Here is a 20246-nt window from a genome sequence, read left to right on the forward strand (position 1 = left end):
TAAAAAGGATTGCAGACAGGAAAACAGAAGATGACGGACTGATGGCTAACTAGTGCTTTTGGTGATCCAGGATTTCAGGAAAATAGCATGCAAGTTTACAGTTCACTTAGTTGGACGAGATGTAGAAAATTAGCAACCATGTGTGCTATCCTTCCGTTATAATCGATACAGAAAATACCAAGGATGAGTATGACTGACAAAACCCCGACCAAGGCATTCACGGCACAGCACGGAACAGAAGAAAAGAACAACACATGTACTACACCAGTACAGAACCATCAACGGCTATTCGCCAAATTTTCACTGATTGGTCATGCAACATAACTGTTGTTTACATGAGTTCTAAGTTTGATCTTTACAGGATTCAGCAGACACTATGCATTCTCAACGACCATTGTCGCCATCATCCACCATTTTGCCAGCTAGGTTAGCATGTATGCTTGTCACTTGTACGTCTGTATTGTTAAGGCTGCAAGACATACTTTTGCCCTGTCATCAGAAGAGGGTGTACATGGGGTATGAAAGGTCGACCTGTGCACTATTCAAGCCTGCATCTGCACTTCCATTATATCCTCCAGGGGTCATGTAGCTATTGGCACTTCCTGATGTGGTTTGGCAGAATGCATCATATCCTCCAGGGGCCATGTAGCTATTGGCACTTCCATTCCGGTATTCGGACTTTTGAGTTGGTCTGCCGCTTATGGCCGGGAAGGTGCAGCAGCATCTCATGGGGTTTTGAACCTCACCCATGGACTGCAACATGCCACCTCGGTATGGAGATAATAGAGATTGATTTGATGTACCAAAACCAGAGCCAGGAAGCTGTGTGGGTCTCCAGATGGTATCAGTGGAACTGAGCGTGGAAGATATGCTCACACTGTTACTTTGTTTGGTATCTCCATCATCTTCGAGGCACTCCGAAACCCAGCTAATGATGCCTGGTTGGTCTGTCATAGAGCATGAATCTTGTACCAGGGCATCAGGCGTAGATACATACTTGCCTGAATCATAAGACCGGTGGATCTCCTCAAATCCTGGAGGACAAACTTGTCTTTTTCTTCCTTTAATATCCTTGGCCAACATAGCAGCAGAAGAAAGTATACTGACTGATCTTGGTAACCGAATGTTATTACTATACTGAGATGAAATTTGATTTCCTGGCACAGTTGATTTCCCAGTGTCCAAGCCGTGACCCCCTCCTTGTGCTGGAGTTTGATGTTTACCCTCAGTGGACACAGCATTACTGTTGAGAATGCTAGGACAATCACATGTACTATCTACATTTTTGTTTGAAGCAGCTGCCTTTGGTTGATATAAGATCTGAGATTGACTTTTAGCTGCTAATACTCTGTGTGGATTTGAAAGCTTATCTGGCCCAACTGATGTCTGTGACACGTTATCAGAAGTTGAAAGATTGCTGAGCACAGTAGGACTGCCACCCAGACTCTGCAATACAGTTGAACTAGCTGATGAAGTGCTCTGCATGAGTTTTGCTTGGACTGGATTATCCCTGATATCTGAGCATGCATTATTTTCCTCTGTTCCAGCGTGGGAATTAACAGTTGCTGAGGACAGCTTGTTAGTTAATCTGTGGGAAGGTTCCTCTGGTCTCTGGGATCTAGGAATTCCAGTTCTGTGACTGTCATTCTGTTCATCTTTTGGCACAGTAGGTTTCTTGGAATTTGAAAGCCAACTACCTACTTGTACTGCAGCTTTAGACCTTGTATCAGCAGAAGTTAACTCCCTGGTAAGTACAGTAAAGCGGTGACCTGGTCCACTTGGTCCTTGTGAAACTATGTTAGCATAGTGTGGTTTTCGCCATGAAGAGTCAACTGTTCCATTTACTCCAGAGGCCAATTGCTCAGAATCTGAAATTCCATTTCCCAAATGAACAGATGCTTGAAATTTGTCATCATTGGAAGCCAACTGCTCATCGAGGCAGTCCTTCGATCCAAGTGGTGGTAGCTCTTGAGATATGGAAGCAGATCTTTTTTGCTGATTAGTAAGTATGCTCTCATGGTTATTCTGCTGATGAAGACTTGCATTTACAATGGATGACAGCTTGCCAGAAGAAACACTTAAATCCCTGTCAATGGATGAGCGTCGGTAGGTGTGATAAAACAGCAAGATCGAGAACCAGCAAAAAACAATGGTTACAAATTACCGTGGAACTGCTGCTAGCAGAGTACCAGGATTATTATTGCCAGCTCCTGGTGGTGCTACGCCGTCATTCACGCAAATCTTCACATGCAAGAAATCAAAATTAGTGCAATGATGTACAAACAATCAACTGGCATTTACAGAGAAAATACAAATACTGGCATTTATCCCTGTAAAATATTAGTTCAGACAAAATTATGGTCTTACTTTTTCTTTGGAGTTTCCATCCCAAATGGCGGTTCTTGAATTGCAGTCAACTGGAGAAGGTAAAGTGCTTCCTGAACGCTGTTGGGGACCCTTCATATTCATTCCCAATAAATGCTGAAGCCTTGCCTCAGAAAAGATAAGAAAAGAGAATTTCTGAAACATGTGCTTTTGACAAAATAAAATGCCCTTATTAAGTGGAAGTAATCTACAAGTTTTTATTTGATTATGATAATGTTATAACCTGTAAATGGCCAAGAATAGATGTGATAACACTGATCATTAATAACACCAAAAGATGTAGCTAAAGACTGATTGAATTGTACCAATTCTCGACAAATTCAACAAGAATGACATTAAGAAAGGGGCTAGCAACTTTTGGAAGTCTGCACGGAATATGAACTTGGTATGTTGCAGGTGCAACCCAAATAAAGGGGCCGAGTGGTGAATGAAAATGGTCAGTAAATGGTCTCCCATAAGCAAAATCAAGCTAACTTCCTACTAAGATTTGGCAGGTAAGTAAATTGTCTTCCATAAGCAAAATTTGGAGAGGCCACAAGCTGACTGGTGCGCCAGGAACATGCAAAGCAACACAATTTTCCTCGAATTTCAACCAAAAACCAGTATCTGAAAAGGTGCTAGGCAACAGGGCACATAGCACCTAATCAGGGCTAGGATGCTGCCCAGGCATACTAAAGCAGGAGGGAGCAAAATTGTGCAACATTCAATCCCCACCTGCTCAGCTGGTATCAGCTATATATGAATTCAGTTGGTCCCAGAGCGCAGAGTCATATAAATGACTAAATGAGTAAAATACTACTCCCTCCGTCCCAAAATAAACGACGTAGATTTGTATAGATTCTTATACAAATCCACGTCACTTATTTTGGTACGGAGGGAGTACTACGTATTATGCAAAGTAACAATTATATATGGAAATCAAAAGCTTGAGGAGTTTTTCAAAAGACACAGCTGGATAAAACCTTCACTTGAGTTGTTCTTAACTTGATTTTGTAGCGCAGCTAGCCTGCAATGACTGCAAGCCATGTTGTAATGTCAAAATAAAATGATAGATGACTCGCAAAAAAAGGATACACAAGATATGTACAGGTTTTGTGATAGGATCATGTAAGACAGCAAATCCAGATACACAATGGATGAATATTGATATAATTAGTAATAGAGAGGCTTAACCACGAACAAGAATAATAATGGGAAGGAAACAAGACGGGGCCCATGGAATAAATTAGATTGCATATGGACATTTCAAATATGTAGTACTGTAGCATTTTGTACCTTGCACACAGCACACCAACGTCGTCTTTCGTACAAATATCTTCCGCTGAGGCTTTCTGGTGCACATATGAACAGTTTGGCTTTTGACAAACCTGAGATAAGACATGAGAAATTTTACCAGAAAGTAAGAAGTAAGCAGTTGTAGGTAGGGAAATAAGTGTTTAATATGTAACACACACCTTATTGCTTAGCCATACATGACAATATCTCGTAACACCAAAGGTTGCTCTGCATGATCAACATATATAAGGTAAGGAATAAACTTCAGAAAACACAACAGGGGGGTGTTTTTATTAAACCTAATGTATTTAGTGACAAAAGTTACTTTAAAGGTTTTCCATTCAAGATGTAACCATTAACCGCCTCTATGCACAGGACAGCTTCCTCTTCCCTTGAAAATGTAACATATCTGTAGGGACACAAACAACAAACGTATCAACTAAAATAAATGTAGAAGTAATGTCAGCACAAATACAACAGAAACCGTTAATACGGTTCTATGTGAGCTCGGGGCTATGTATCTTATAAGAACCACCATTAAGAAGGGTAACCCGAACTACAATATCTGATGTTATAACTTATTTTGGTAGCATGGATAAACATGAATTGCCCATGTCAATAGGAAGTGGAGACAGAGTTCAACATTTCAGGGACACTTCGCCTCTTCAGAAATGTGTCGCATCACATACTGGCTGGTGTATGTCTAGATCTTATCTCATGGTCAAGAATGCTACTGTATCTATTTAAAGAGTGTTTCCTTTTTTACTTGTTCCATTTACTAAAAGTTTCTTTTTCATTTGCACATTCTGCGTAACCAAAAACTTACACACGGCCAGAATCAGGAATCTGTTGGTTAGCTCCAATGTTGTCGATAATAATGTTCTCTATTTTCCCGTATTGTCCAAGAAAACACTTTTGCCTAAGCACCTGCACGAGCAGTTAACAGTTAGCTCTTTTGTTTCCATATGCATTAGAAAATGTGTATAATCTGAAAGTTAAAACACTAAACAAGCATGCTTTTGCAGTGCAGTACATTTACCCTGTCACTGGCTAACTCAGAAGGTATCCCAATAATATAAACAAGCTTCCTCTGAATTACTCGGACAATATTTGGATCTATTGGTTCTTCTGCAGCTCTCGACTGAACTTTTGCTGATTTCTGCTTTTGAGACTTTGTTTGTTCTTTTTGCAAGTTTGATTTGTCAGCACAAATTTCCTTTAATCTGCAATAGTAAAACAAAAAGACCAAGTCATCCAATAAGTACTGCATTACTGAATGTTTTGAATTAGAATTTGTAAATATAAATGGGCAAAGGATGGAGAAACTAATGGGAAGATATGAATATAATAAAAGGGTATTTTAGTGATAAAGTCATAAAGAACATGCATTTGGTTGCTGATGCTTGTCCCCAAAATCCTATCCTTGTTGTAGATAGAACGGCATCCAGGACATCTCCCGCCACATTCATCCTTCTGATCCATTTCCATTATACGATGCCAGCACCAAAGACATATCTGCCAAAAATATCGATTATAAACATGCCAATTTCATTGATACAGAAGTCGACAAGGAAAGGCATCATCTGAGTAGCTCATTGTGTGCCTACTTTATGGAATGAGCAACAGTACTAAACGTACAGAAGAATACTGTGGCAATTTTTTTACTGAAACGTTAAATTCCATTGGAATTTCACTTGAGATAACCTTTAACATTAAGGCAAAAAAGTGAGACGCAACCACAGATGTTTTTTCTCAATTTCAACATGATAAATATAAACAAAATAATCCTGAAGAAAGTTACATTTAAGATTAAGAACTGCCGTCTCTAACAGTTCAAAAACATTTTAGAAAACCAAATAAAGCATGACTATATAACTAGCACGCTAAGAAATGAATTTTTCACCTCATATCCACATTTACAAGGCTTCAGCTCTTTATCTGTCAAGTCCATCGTCTCCAAGCAAAGTGGACATTTTTCTTTAGCTTGGGTACTCATGGTGGCTCTCAAGCCAATACTGAAGGCAAAAGGAGAACTGAAAAGAGGAAAGAACTCTATAACAACTAAAGTAACAATATGAAAGACATATGCTAATATACATCTCTCAAAAAGCTATAAGGTTTGTGTAAAAATTGTTCTAAGGTCTACAATATTATCGAGAATACAAAAAATGAACAGTACCACAGAAAAAATGCCATCACAAGTGCAAATGTTGGTAATTTACCAGATGAAGCATAAAACAAGTTCAAGTAAACACAAATGCATAGTGATAGAAAGTAAAAACAAATGCCAAGCAACAAACTTCATCTACCCACATAAAGGTGTTATTTTCAATCCATATGGAATTATGGATATCATTAGGATTTTTTTTTTCATCAAACTTCTGGTGGAATATACAAATACACCTACATACAAAATTTTGTGCAAGCTGTGCCACAGGAAGAGATTAAATCTAGTAAGAAACTGAAAAAGGTTATACAATACCTTGGTAGCTCACTGGGTAATACTAGGACAAGATAGTGTTCTTGGCACTTACATAAATTGCAAAAAAATGCATGTATGTAATTTAATTCTCACTCTTAGTGTATTTGTAAACTTGACCCACTTGGTTATGCTTACTAGATACTTCCTCCGTTCCTAAATACTTGTCGCTGTTTTAGTGCAAACTTGCACTAAAACAGCGACAAAATTTAGAAACGGAGGGAGTACCTTATGTTTCTGATATGCAGCAGCCTTGGCTACAAAGTCATGTAGTATTTACCCATTACTTGCCCATATATTTGTATGCCATGTTCTGTTATTCATGAAAATATCTAGCCTAGAAGAACCAATAGATCCAAAGAGGGTGATTATTAGGTCGTTGTGCTATAAGAATCAACAGTTCAACACCCGCTTATAACCTAACTCGAATCATCATAATACTGTAGTAAATTATCTTATCAAAACTTCGGCATGCACAAACCAACACGATGAACAAATGCCTACAGTGCACCCAACAAGGACTTCCACTCAACATATGAGTCTCTGTTAAATGACACAAAATAACTAATACAATTGTTGAAAGAATCGCTAAGAGGTTGCAACTTCTGAACTCCAGAGGCCAAATGTCAAGATAACTTAAGCTACATAATCATCATGCCCAAAGTCAAGAGTAGTCCAAATGTAAAGGTAAAGGAAAATTCAATAAAGAGGTTGCAAATTAATTCCCACTTCCCGCTATAATAACCAGATTTCGTAGCTTCCACATCACCATTGTCCTGATAAACACAGCACAAAGCTAATTTAATCACAACAACATATGGGTCCACATGCAAATCCCGGACTCCTCGAGGTGCATGCAGTAAAACTACACCTAAATCTGAATTTTAAAGTCTAGTCCCCTCTTGTTAACACAACAATGCACTGCAGGTTTCGGAACAAAGAAAAAGGCCCATCTAGTTAGGAGATTAAGCAAGTCGCTATCATTCCGCATCGAAACCCTAGGGTAAAAGGGAATAGCACAGAGTCATCATGATCATCCCAATAAAACCAAACCCCTGAATACCAAAACTCCGAAACTTGAAGCTAAAGCGATTCCATGTTAGATCAACTTGGAAACACCAAAACGCGTAAAGTTTTTCCAATAGAAGCGAACCCCGGTAGTACCCCCAAATGATCGCATAACCGCCCAAAACCGCCGCGGTAACATCCTACATTTCGTCCTGATCAGAAGCCCCACCTAGAGCCACCCAACAATCCGCCGCTTCCACCAGTCAAGCTTACTAGACTGCCGCAAAATCTCACAACATTCGAACCAAAACCTTCAACAAACCCCAAAGCCCTAAGAAATTTCCCCACCGGACGCAGTTCGAAACACTAACCCCGGCGCTCAAAACCGACCCAAAACACCGGAATACAGCACCGATTTTACCCGAAAACCCCAGACTGAAAACCCCACATTGCGACGGCCGGAAGCCCTCGCTAGACGTATGGAAGGATCGATGGGGGTTGCGATCAGAGATGGAGAGAGGTTAGAGAACTCACTCCCGGCGTGATCGGCGGGGTTGCCTCGGTCGCGCTTATCCCCTCCCCTGTACCTTCCTCTCCCCACTATCTCCCCCTCTGCTTGCCTGAGAAAGACGAAGAGCTTCTTCGTCCTGCCCCTTTTTTCCGTTTTGTTTTTTTCCGCGTCCAGACTCCAGAGAGAGCGAGAGCAGCCGCAGCGGAGGTCTTTAATTATTGGAAGAGAGAGAGCCGAGAGCGTGCCCACCTACCCCCCACGCAGGATACGCGCGGCGACTCCTCACACCGACAGGTAGGGTCGGGTCAACAGCTTTCGACGCATGGACCACCCGGTGTCGCTTGGGTTCGACCCGTCCTACGTGGTTGCCCGGCCAGGCCTTTTCTTGCTCCCCCATCCCCTGACCCTGACGCGACCGTAAGCATTCCCTCACGGCATCCCCACATGGGGATGGCCCACGGGTCAGAGGAACGTACACGCGTGGCCTCTCCCCCTGCACTGCAGAGATGGCTTGTCGTTTCAGGCGGGCGCAGCGTATATCCATCCGGCTAGCAAACTTTCCACGTACTGTATTGTGTACCCCGCGGCAAAGGCTGCCCAAGGGTATACGCTTCGCCCACCGGTCAGTGAGAGGTTGCAGGGAGGGTGACCGGGAATCCGGGGATTGATTACCGTGTGTGCTAGTTTCATTTAAGGCTGGAGATATTGCGTGCCGTGGTGGGTGGGGAGAGCGACTATCGGCGAGTTTTCGCGAACCCGTGATACCGCGACGCGAACCACTGGGAGGATGTGTGGGCGCGTTTGTGGGCTGGATTGGGTCCGGACTTTGGACCGGGTCTGGCGGGCCCACGAACAGAAGCAGTGGAAGCTGTGCTTCCGGCTTGTAGGGAGCACGGGACTGTGCACCACTCACCATTCACCGAGCATCATGCATTTGTTGTTCGATGAGCAGGGCCAGAGGCAGCTGGGGCTGGTTTTTCTTTTATAAAAATGGTGGGTTTTAATAATTAGGGACTGTGCTGGAGCCATAGACTGCTATTTCTGTTTCCTTCTGATTTGTTTGTGTGTATCTTTGGGTCGTAGGTTGAGAATCTGAGTTATCTGAACAGACTTGCAACATCTTGTCGTGGTGGTGTCACGGCAGATGCCATAGGACGGCTTATGTTGGGGCCGATGAACGAAAGAGAATCTAGAGGAGCGAGGACGTGAAGAGAAACATGCACAAGCACACAAGTACACACAGATTTACTCAGGTTCGGAACCCTCTTGTCAAGGTAACACTCCTACTCTTGCTTTGCTGTAATAGCCGAGATACCGAGATCTTACAATGGTGCTCCTTAAGCTGTATTCTTGAGAAAGAAAAAGAAGAAGGCGAAAACCCTAGATGTCTAAGTGATCGCCCCTCTCCTGGGAGGGGCAGTGATCTATTTATGAACCGCCCATGTCCCACTGACCTGTGGGTCAAGGGCTAACGCTATCTTCTAAGGGCTCCGCTGAGCACGCGCTTTGGTTTCCTACGGGTGGCACCGCAGGGACAAGACTATTTTACTTTTCCTGACGCCCTGCAACCAGTACTGCTGCCAGCTACCGGATTCCGTCACCGATTCTCTTCGGTGCTTCTTTATGCAGTCGCCTGACACCGTAACGTAAGCGGCGACTGATTTCCCATGATAAAGAGAACGCTTGCTTTACTTTGCGCCAAGAGATAACGATAAGACCGTTGAGCCATCTCGGCGGTGGCCGAGATCAGAATACTCGTCCTTAACCTGCAATCACATAAGACAAGATAGTTATGCCGGCGTACATTTGGTATGCTGGTTTAGCATTAGTCCGATTTTAGGATACCGGCGTACATGCCTGTGCCGGCTTTGTCTTCGTTATCTCGGTTAAGGTGTGTCGTCATGTCCCTACCCAGGATCATTTTCCTGACACATCTCTTCACGTAGGCAAAGGTTTGCTGCCAGTCAGAATGAACGGAAATATGAGATGCACCAGTAATTCAAGTGTTTTTTTGACAGCAAACGCTACTCGAGAGTGTTACTGCGTCAAAAACCTTTCAGAGAGTATTTAAAAAAACAAAAACTTTCAGAGAGACCTGCTTCTAGAAAAAATCCCTGTGGACCGGGCCGTCATGTTTCAGATGTGTAGTTCCGAAGAATTCAAGGCCGAGGAGTGCAGTATGGGCTAGTCCGTATACTAAACTCTCTCGCTGGCCCAATAGAGCCCATGGGGCCACCTACATACCTGATATATGTATGTATGCATGGAGTTGTTCCACCATGGACCGACTCGTCCACAAAATTAGAGATGACTTTTGAATTTTTGTTAGTGTGAACGTTTCATTGCTATTTATAATTCCAAACCTGCACGTGAAAAAGACCCAGAAATTTAAGTCAGTTTGGGAGAAATATACAATGTGAACTCATGAATAGCAAACTTTTATGAAAAAATAAAGTGCAACAAATTTTAGAATCGTCAGCAGGTAAATGAGACCATGCTGCACGCTTCGGTCAAACAACGAGCTCAAAGTAGCTCCTCTGCACGCGACTTTCCACAAGTTTTAGGAAATACTCCAAAACGTGCAACAAATTGTAGCTGGCTGAGGGTAAATTAATTGTGGAGAAAATTCCATATTTGCCACTGAAAATTTGTCCAGATGATCAAATGCCACTGAGAATTTGCCTGTTCCAAATATGACATTCAAATTTTGCATGAGGTACAAATATGCCACTGCCGTTAATTTGACCGCTAGTTGACCGTTAAATAAGAGATGAAAAAGACAATTTTGCCCATAGGTAGTAAGTTTATTTTCGCTTTACAACAAAATACTAATTTTAAAGAACTTATAATTACAGGTTTTTAAGACGTCGGTAGCACACCTTTTTGGAGTAATTTTCAGCACTATTTATTTTGGCGTGAAAAATTAAAAATTTCAACATCATTTTGCTTGATTTTACTTAATGTCACAAAATTCATAATACATTCAGCAAAAAAATATACTAAAACCCATAATAATTTCACCACACGTGCTCACAAGCATTCCAACCACCTAATGTTCAAAAGATAATATTCATCCGATCCTAAATTATTATGTTGCAGTAAAACAACGATAATAATTTAAGATCAAGGAGTCTAGTGTCAGAAAAAAGGTCTTCGAGGAATTCTACAAGTCAAATGAGCAATGATCGCAGATCAGAGCACTCTGTAGCTCCTTGGACGTTCCATCAATCGAAAGAAATACGCCTTGGCGCTGCCCGCACGGAGGCACATCACGATGAGCTAGTCCGACCCGCCGGCGTCGTGGTCGCGCGGGGCAAGGGCGCGCTGTGCGCCTTCTTCTGCCGGCCGGCGACGAGGGATCGACGACGCGATGGAACCCAGTCGAGTGCCCGCAGCTCGCCGAGGTCAGCAGCATCACCTACTGCAACGACGATGGCAAGACCTTCTACCCCTTCGACGGGGAAACACGCAAGCGAGCCGTGGAAGATCCCCGCGGCCAAGCCCGCCGTCGCTGCACCCGCCGTGGATCCCGCCGCAGCCGGGACCGCGCCATGGATCCCACCGCCGGCGCACCTGCCGGGAGAGCTGCCGCCGCCGACCGCCTTGGGAAGAGAAAAGGGGTCGGGTCACGGGGTCGGGCTAGGAATTTGGGAGAGACGAGAGAGACTGAGAGAGGCTAAGGGGTATTTTAGTTTTCTTTTTTGTTTTTCTGACCTATGGATCCAGGGGTATATCAGTCTATATGAAAAAACTGACAATTGACTTAACGGTCAACTAGCGGTCAATTAACGGTGGTGTCATATTTGTATCTCATGCAAATTTTGAGTGGCATATTTGAAACAGGCAAATTCTCAATGGCGTTTGAACATCTGAGCAATTTTTCAGTGGCAAATATGGAATTCTCTCTTAATTGTGTGGGCATGCGTTTGAAATTAATTACAAATACCAAAAGTTTGGGAAATATACAACTTCCATTTTCCATGAGCCCCCTACATCGTAGTACCTCCCGGTCAGCTTTTTCTTCTTTTCGAAACTCCCGGTCAGCTCTCGTTCCTCCCATTGGTTGCCCACGTACATACATGGCGCGCCTGCTGAAACCAGTCCCATCTTGCCCAGCAAATCTTGACCCGGTCGATCGAGACCACAAACAATGAACCAAACAACACCCACTGCGTGTCCCTGCGAAGCGATTCCGGACACAAAGGGCAGAACCACGCGCCGTGCCGCCTAGCGGGACACGTTACATAGGATCCGCGCGGCAGCGAACCCGGCCCACCCCTCGATGAGCCGCAGGAGCCGCACAGCCCATGAGAACAAGTGTAGTAGGCCGTACGCCTGTACGTGACTACTCCGATCAGTACGAAACCGACGGATTGAGGAGGGGAGTACGTGTGTTGACTGGGCACGTTCTCCTCGCGTTGCAAATTCGGCATTGCTTGCACCGGCTATGATCGATCCGTTTGGGTACGCAGGCCCTCCTATAGGCAGAGCCGGATCCAGTGCCTTACTGTGGTGAAGGCACCGCGTGCCCTGCAGCCTCCCATCCACCGTTTAATTATATCGGACGGCTAGCAGCTTGATCCTCACCTACCTGTCTACCCGAGCGCAACAGAGGAAAGAAGCAAGAGGCAAATTCTTCGCAGGCTTCTGGGCTCTCCCGCCATCATCGCCGCCGCCGCCACCACGGGAGGCGGAGGAGAGCAAGCTCCATCGGCCTCCAGTGGCTCCTCCGCCCCCGTCCGACGGCCTCCAGTGGCTCCTCCGCCCCCGTCCGACGGCCTCCATCACCCCTCCTCTCAGCGCCTCGACGGCCTCCCCCACACCGCCTCTCCCCGACCCGACGGAGCTCCCGCCCCGACGGCCTCGTCCGCCCACCTCTCTCGGGTCCGACGGCCTCTCCTCAGCCCTTCGTCGACTTCCTGAGGCCCCGCTCCCCCTCTCTCCTGGATCCCCCCGCTCCCGGCTCCAACGGTGGGAGAAACCCCATCTCTGCCGGCCTCCAGAAGCAGCAGGTATGCATTTTGCTTCTTTTTTTTTTTGAATTTTGTGATGTGTGTGCTACCTAATTGTGCAAATTCGTGTTGATTTGGGTGATCTGTTGTGCGAATTTCAGCATTTGTGCAATGGTAGACATTGATAAAGCAATGCCTCAAGTAGGCATGCGGTTTAAAAATCCAGATGAAGCTGGGGTGTTTTGGGTTGCATATGGGGGTCGTGCAGGGTTTGATGTGAGGAAAAGAAACAAAAATGTTAGCAAGTTAGATGGTCGAGTAGTGTCATGCAGATTTGTTTGTTCCAATGAGGGTATTCGGAAAAAAAGAGAAATATTTGATCATGTGCCAAAGCGTTTTAGGGCTAAAACTAGGACAGATTGCAAAGCTCAGATGACTATAACGTTGAATCGACTTGCAAGAAATTATGAAATCACTGATGTTGTGTTGGAACACAGTCACTTTCTTCAATTACCACAAACATGTCACTTGATGGCATCACAAAGGAAGATTTCTGAAATGCAAGCTTTTGAAATAGAAATCGCTGAGGATTCTGGAATTATGCCAAAAGCTGCACACGAGTTTGCTTGTCGTCAAGTTGGTGGACCACTTAACCTCGGCTACACTTGTCGTGACCAAAAGAATCATTTACGAAGCAAGCGGCAGAGGGAGTTGGCTTTTGGACAAGCCGGTAGTATGTTGAAATATTTCCATGACAAAATCGTTGAGAACCCATCTTTCCAATATGCTTTGCAGTTGGATTCTGAGGAGCATATAACCAACATATTCTGGGCTGATGCTAAAATGGTTCTTGACTATGCACACTTTGGTGATGTTGTCACATTTGATACTACTTTTGGCACAAACAAAGAATATAGGCCATTTGGTGTTTTTCTTGGGCTCAATCAATTCAGAGAAACCACCATTTTCGGTGCTGCACTGCTATTTGATGAAACGTGTGACTCATTTACATGGCTTTTCGAGACTTTTCTAGCTGCACATAATGGAAGGCAACCTAGAACTATTTACACGGATCAAGATGCGTGATGGGGAAAGCTATTGGGAAAGTCTTCACGGAATCATATCATGGATTGTGCACCTTTCATATAATGCAGAATGCTGTCAAACATTTAACTCAAGTGAAGGGTCAAGAAAATGATCAAGGTAAAGAGAAAGATGAGGGGAAAGATGAAGACGAGGAGTCTCATATTCTCACTGATTTTAGTCATTGTATGTATGGTTATGAGAACAAAGACGAATTTGAAGAAGCATTTGACAATATGAGACAAAAGGTGCATAAGCAATCTTGGTTAGATAGTATCTACAAGTTGAAAGAAAAATGGGCTGAATGTTACATGAGAGATGTTTTCAATTTGGGAGTGAGAAGTACACAACTTAGTGAGAGCTTCAATAATTCATTGAAAAACCATTTGAAATCAGATTTTCATATTGTTCGGTTCTTGATGCATTTTGAGAGGACGGTAGAAGTAAAAGGAAGAACGGAATTGCAATCTGAATTTGAGGCAAGGAAGAAGTTACCAAGAATCAAGATGCACACACCTATGTTGGTGCTAACCAAGGAAGGAACGTGGTAGAAAATCCAAAGTTGGAAGCTCAGCTTCGGTACAAGAATTTGTCTCACAAATTTCACACAATGGCATATAAAGTAGTCAACTGGAATGTTGTCTCATGTTAGAAAATGCACTTGACAACATTGGTCCTCAACTAGAGGATAAACTCAATGCAACTACCAATACTATGGATAAGCAAGGTAGTGGCCAAGAAAATGTTGACCCAAATCTTCAGCAAACAAATGAGTTTCTTACTGCTGCAATGCTTAAGAAAAAGGAGGTTCCATCAAAAAATTTAAGGAGAAAGAAAACTTGGCTTGATAAGTTACTCAAGGGGAGGCGGCCAATTCAAGTTGTTGCATCCAAAAACAGAGGAGCAAAGGTACGTTGCAATATTTACGTTATATGTTGTTGGAGCTCCTATGTTGTTACCATTCATTTCTAAACTATTTTCTACAATTTGTTTTATTGGCAGCAACCAAAGAAACATGATGGTATAGAATCTCAAGTAGGAGTGGAGAAGGATGATAACAATAAAGGAGCAGATCTAGAGATTCAAGGGAGTGACGCCATCATCAGTTACACGCAGCTCTTGACGGACGCCATTTATGATGAGCATATCTTCTAGCGTGTACGACCTATAGTATTTTAGGTTTTGGACAATGTCGACTAGTATTTTGGACATAGTTGACTATAGTATTTTGGATTTTGTGGCTAAATGTAGTCTTTTGTGGCCTAATTGATCATGTAAGAACAAATTCCTGTGCTAAGTGCTTCCAACTTTCAATCTGTCAACTGTTCAGATTTGGGACTGCAGATTTGTAAAGAAATTAGAGTTGATGAACTATTGTTCTTATATAAACCTGTGCAGATTTCAGATGTTGGGAGGTGTAATCTGTACTCATAAACATGCGTTCAAAAATAACCTGCCGTTTCATTCTTATTCTTCTAAACCTGCTGCTGTACGTGTGGGTGCCGAGTAGATTCGTTGCCGTCCGTCCGACTTGACGGTGGATGGGAGGCGGCTCCCCTATAGGCGGCCTCCACTGGCGCCAATGCACGGATGAAAGGTGCAGTGGATCCGGAACAGTCGATGGCTGTCACTGGCGCTAGTAGCGGCACCAGCAAGGCGGCCCGGCACGCAGCACGCACGATGGCTACATCTGTCTCCTCAGGGCTGTCGAGGCCCTTGCCTAGCTAGTCAGGTAGACCAGTGACAGTGTCGAGTGCTGTACCACTGCTCCCATGCATGTAGAATATGCGGGTGCGTCCCTTCTCGAATGGGCTGATTTGAGCTCGCAGATCCAGTACTGCTCCCATGCAGACTATTGGACTGTGAGCAATGAACGGCCATCGAGTAGGAATGTAGAATGTAGAACCATAAAACTGATCGGTTCGACAGAACGGAGGGCCGGGAGGCGTGTGCACAGCAGCGACAATAAATAAGTACTCATAAAAGAGATCTTTTCCGGGGGAGAAGAAATTTGACCTGGACAAGTCTGTTTCACGCGAGTATGACCCGACATGTCTTGAACCGGACTGAAAACCAACGGGCGACGCCACAAATCCATAGAACCCTGGGAAAAAGATCATCCTCCAGACCATCGCTGTGACTTGTGAACTGAAATTCTTCAGGACTGATGTATGTGACAGTGTGTCGTCATATCAACATCTCATCTAGCTTATGAGTTTAAACACTAGCCTCTACTTTATTATCCCCAATCCATTGGTGTGACGCGCTTGCTTCACTTTTTCTCCGTGTGTGGAGCTGTGCAGGGGGAGGTGCACTGCACGTTACTGTCGGCCGGCCGATTCGTGCCAATGGTGCCGTTTTCCATGGGAAGCCTCCCTTGAAAGTCGAAATAATTGCCCTTTTGTCCCGTCAGAGCTGCAAGTACATGTTATTTGACCCCGCGAGCCAGACCGGAGGGACATGATCGAGATGAGATTTCTTGGATCATCTCTTCCTGTGTGGCTGTGCACTCCGCAAAATGTAGCTAGATATGTACCCTCTGCTGCGATGTGGTCAAGAGCGTTCTGTTCGATGCAAATGATGATAAGCTGAAATTGGGGGGTAAAGACACTAGTGACTGAGGTTTTCCACATATATGCTCTAGTAGACTACAAGTTCCGATTAACGCGTCCAACACATCTGTCAGCATTAACCTTCTGACGGTCGAAATATATATTGTGACTGCACGCGTGACGTGTGCACGAACCAAATAAACGCACCGGCAATTAATATAACTGCGTCCATTTACGACGAGACGGCTCACGATCGAGCACAAGCTATTTTGCTCTCCAAGCTATATATATGCACCACACATACCGTGCCGTATATACAAGAGCACTAGGACCAGGAATAATTTCGGTGAGCATCACGTGCTTCATCATATCTTTCACGACCGATATTATAACACGAAGCTATAATTAATTAACTAGCTATAGCCAGCAACTATAAACCTTTTGCATGCATTACGTCTGCAACCCTGCAGAAACTAATTAAGCTATATTGACACGGCCGGCCGGACGGGAGCTTGTCAGACACTGGTCGCTAGCCTAGTTCTCGAAGAGGCAGAGCCGGTCCTCAGCGAGCCTGCCCCTGCAGCCGGTGCTCTTGTACTCCTTCCAGGTGAACTCCCTGTAGCGGCTCCGCCCCCCGTCGTCTCCCAGCAGCTCCCGCAGCGGCGCCAGCCTCTCGCCGGGCGGCGGCCCGCCGAAGAAGATCATGGACATCCTGGGCCTCTCGCTGTTCACCACCACCCTGTGCTTCACGCTCCTGAACCTCCCGTTCGTCAACACCTGCACGCACGTATAGGTTACACAATTATATATCAATCCATCACAGGACTAACCCAAACGAGCTGTGACAAATATAGAGCTCTTATCCTTATCATGTCCGTATTATAACCGGCATCGTGCCAGCGTTTTCACGTGCATCGATCGATCCAGGCCTCGACCTGGGCCCCCGTACACGTTTGCGTGATGCCACTAGTTTGCAAAATATGCATGCACAGCACAGGCAGACATATATAGCCGCGCGCGTGCTGCCCCTGTTTGATGTGGACTTGCGCCGAGAGAACCCTCGAGACCCAGGCACTGATCACCGACCGATGATTGGCCCGTTTTAGCGCGCCGGGTCGACTCGACTATCGGTAGCTACAGCTTGGAGATCCGGCCGACCGACGCGACGTGTGCTCACAGTAAAAGTGACAGACCTTTCTTATCTCGAATTCTCGATCATGAAAACTGATACTCCTCCCTCAGTTTATAATGATTTAATGTAGCCAGCTATATCTTAATACCGTGTCACTCTTTACGGAACGGAAGGATTAATTAATTTCATATAGCAGCAACGTATGCATGCACACGGAATCAAGTACCTGAAGGACGTCGCCGACGTTGATGAAGAAGGAGTCGGCGTCGGGCGGGACGGAGGCCCAGGCGCCGTCGCGCGGGGAGGCGATCTCCAGCCCGGAGGTGCCGTTGGAGCGGAGCACGGAGATGATCTGCGGGTCCGTGTGCTCGCCGAACCCCGTCAACAACTGGTTCTTCCCAGCTTGTAGCTCGGGCCGCGGCGGGTAGTGGTTCACCCGGAGCATGTTGTCGCTGCCGCCGTCGGACACGAGCCGCGAGATCGCGTCCGACGGGGCGAGCCCCAGCCCTTCCGCCATCAGCTCCAGCACCTCGCACGCCATCCGCCGCAACGCCGCCGCGTACTCCTCCAACAGCCCCCTGCGAAGAAAACGATCAGAAATTAGGGGCGAATTAAATTCGTGGTTTTACTTTTGCACTGCTCGACGGTACTGGAGGGGTGATGGACTGATGATGACGATGTCAAGAGAACCGGACAGGGATGGGGGGGCGCTCCGAGTAAACGGCGGCACGTCACCGGATGGTGCGGCCGGCGGCAAAAGGCTAAGCAGCGTGTAGTAACGCGCACCGTACGTGTACGAACGCACGCGCGCGGCTCAACGGATTGACACGAGTACGCCGCGACACGTACGCACGGAGCACACATCGAAAAAGAGCGGGGGAGTTCGTGACATGGCTGAACCGCACGTGGGTCAAACAGATCCCCCGAACGGGATCAAGCACGGCTCCGTACGTCGGCCGCAAGAAAAATAGTGAAGCCACGCGCTGCCACGACACGGCCAATCTTATCCACGGACTCCTCGTATTATTTTATTTATTTTCCTTGTGAGACATTTTTTTTTAGCTTTTCAGGAGTTTAAGGAATTCTTCTACGGCTCCGTATTTGAGTTCATTGAACTTTCTTTAGAGACCTTGGCTGAATTGACTAGTGGTGCTAAAGTCCACCCAGGTACGCTTCGGGGGCAATGATCTGACTGACAGGTGCAGGCCCCGAGCTAGGCTGATGTGTACAATCGTACGAACAAAATTATTTTCTTTTGATTTTTTTAATTCTCGTATAAGTATCTCACAGAGGGAAGTTACACTAGCTTAAGCCACTCTCCCAGAAAAGAAAAACGCTAGCCTAAAGCTCCTAGTCACGGCATGTGCTCAGACTGTTTCGAACACGCATTTCTCGAGCTGACCAGGCCGAGCTCTTCTTTCCTTACAAGAAGGAAAGAAAATTCGACCGGAATTTACAAATGCAACAGACGGCGGGAAAAAAACGTGAAATGCACTCTGTCAGCGCAGGAGCAAGCAACAGCGATGCCGGCGCAACGCGGACGTAGATGTCACCTTTCTTTCTGGTTCGTTCTACGCCCGAAATACTTTCATTTCCGCAGACCGACTAATTAACCGTACTATGTAGAAATGAAAGCGTACGTGTGATGTGAGGAAGTGCTCGGGTGGCTGGCGAGCGACTCACCGTAAGGGGCAGGAGGACTCGGGCTCGGAGCCGGACAACGACGCGGCGGCGGCGGCGGCGGCGGCGGCGCACGGCAATGTGGAGAAGGAGGCAGAGGCCGGGACGGGCAGGGCTTGGCCGGCGCCGGGGGCGACGCAGAGCAGGAGGTACTCGATCCAGCCGAGGTCGCCGGCCGTGCCGATCCGCTTGCTGGCGTACCCGACGGGCCGCCCGGCCGCGGCCTCCTTCTCGGCCTGCGGCAGCGCGAAGAAGGCGGCCGCCGCGGCGTCCAGGGCGCGCACCAGCGCCGGCGCCACGCCGTGGCCGGTCACCTTGAAGAAGCCCTGCTCCTCGCACGCCGCCACCAGCGCGCGCGCCGCGGCCGCGCGGCCGGGGCCCGAGCGGCGCGCGGACGAGAGGTCGACTGCCTGTACGTTGGCCGGCGGCGACTGCGCTGCCGGGAGGGCTATCTGCTCCAGCTCGCCCTTGGCAAGGACCACCATGTCGGTCGGTGTCGGTCGATCCGGTCTCTTCTTTCTTGAGGCTTGAGGAAACAGAGGAGAAGGCAGAGCAGAGGTTTTGATCGATGGGGTAAGCGGGAGAGCTTTGAAGTTCAGTGATGCGAGTCGAGCTCCCTTCTTCTCCTATATATAAGGGAGCGGCGAGAGCGTCCGAGCGAGCCGCGTCTTGGTTGGTGACTTGGTGCAAAGCTTCGCAAGTACAACCTGAATATTCCACGCGTTCCACGGCCGTGCGGTCTGTGCCGCTATAGTCCGTTGATCTGGGCCGTTCGATCCAGCATAGGTGGTGGCTGGATCGGTGCTTCGTGCTGTAGGGCTGCTGAGTGCTGACGGCTACTGTTTTCTCATTGCTTTTGTTCGCCAGCAACTGTTTTCTCATTGCTACTGTAGAATTTGTTTCTTTTTTAAACGGAGGCTACTGTAGATGGGCGTCTGCGAAGGTTAATCCTTGCCATTCGAGATCCAATCCGAAGGTTTGGGAAGGACTCAGGAAAATTCATTTCGTAGACTGCTAGTTTCACCTCTGTGCGTAGGCGTGTTCGTGTGGTACGTGTCTTATGTATCTACTCCGTCGGTTTGGCTTTGGCTCCAGTCATTTTGCAAAAAAATCTTATTAATTCCTTGATTTTGAAAAAGTACAAGATTTTTTGCAAAACTTCTGGTAGAACGTTGACTGCAAGTCGATT

The 20246-nt window shown here is 46.2% G+C and overlaps 2 protein-coding genes across 3 annotated transcripts; both read right to left on the minus strand.

Annotated features, from left to right (window-relative positions):
• Nucleotides 1-232: 232 nt before the first annotated feature.
• On the minus strand, nucleotides 233-7840 carry LOC100821293 (serine-rich adhesin for platelets). 2 transcript variants are annotated; one of them, XM_014898007.2, is made up of 11 exons: nucleotides 7682-7840; nucleotides 5564-5693; nucleotides 5048-5175; nucleotides 4700-4883; nucleotides 4487-4587; nucleotides 3986-4069; nucleotides 3840-3888; nucleotides 3661-3752; nucleotides 2368-2488; nucleotides 2165-2241; nucleotides 233-2086 (listed from the first exon to the last, which is right to left on the minus strand). In XM_014898007.2, the coding sequence occupies exons 2-11, from the start codon at nucleotides 5654-5656 to the stop codon at nucleotides 496-498; spliced, it is 2520 nt and encodes an 839-aa protein (XP_014753493.1). In that variant the 5' UTR covers nucleotides 5657-5693; nucleotides 7682-7840; the 3' UTR covers nucleotides 233-495. The 2 variants fall into 2 exon arrangements, with proteins under 2 accessions (XP_014753493.1, XP_010230606.1); XM_010232304.3 differs by lacking the exon at nucleotides 5564-5693 and having other exon boundaries at nucleotides 7682-7828.
• An 8618-nt stretch (nucleotides 7841-16458) lies between these two features.
• Nucleotides 16459-19677, minus strand: LOC100826640 (gibberellin 2-beta-dioxygenase 1). Its single transcript, XM_003565308.4, has 3 exons — nucleotides 19061-19677; nucleotides 17604-17955; nucleotides 16459-17022 (listed from the first exon to the last, which is right to left on the minus strand). The coding sequence occupies exons 1-3, from the start codon at nucleotides 19540-19542 to the stop codon at nucleotides 16780-16782; spliced, it is 1077 nt and encodes a 358-aa protein (XP_003565356.1). The 5' UTR covers nucleotides 19543-19677; the 3' UTR covers nucleotides 16459-16779.
• Between the last annotated feature and the right edge of the window lie 569 nt (nucleotides 19678-20246).

This window comes from Brachypodium distachyon, chromosome 2, assembly GCF_000005505.3.
Source record: "Brachypodium distachyon strain Bd21 chromosome 2, Brachypodium_distachyon_v3.0, whole genome shotgun sequence".
NCBI lineage: Eukaryota > Viridiplantae > Streptophyta > Magnoliopsida > Poales > Poaceae > Brachypodium > Brachypodium distachyon.

Bases quoted from the DNA above. Each gene is read 5' to 3' on its own strand.
- LOC100821293 (XM_014898007.2), bottom strand. From the start codon at position 5,656: ATGAGTACCCAAGCTAAAGAAAAATGTCCACTTTGCTTGGAGACGATG. The intron at 4,588-4,699 runs GTAAATGTACTG...CTGCTCGTGCAG, and splicing joins CTGAGTTAGCCAGTGACAGG to GTGCTTAGGCAAAAGTGTTT. The intron at 4,070-4,486 runs GTAAGTTTTTGG...GTGTCCCTACAG, and splicing joins ATTCCTGATTCTGGCCGTGT to ATATGTTACATTTTCAAGGG.
- LOC100826640 (XM_003565308.4), bottom strand. From the start codon at position 19,542: ATGGTGGTCCTTGCCAAGGGCGAGCTGGAGCAGATAGCCCTCCCGGCA. The intron at 17,956-19,060 runs GTGAGTCGCTCG...TTTTCTTCGCAG, and splicing joins GAGTCCTCCTGCCCCTTACG to GGGGCTGTTGGAGGAGTACG. The intron at 17,023-17,603 runs GTACTTGATTCC...ACGTGCGTGCAG, and splicing joins ACGTCGGCGACGTCCTTCAG to GTGTTGACGAACGGGAGGTT.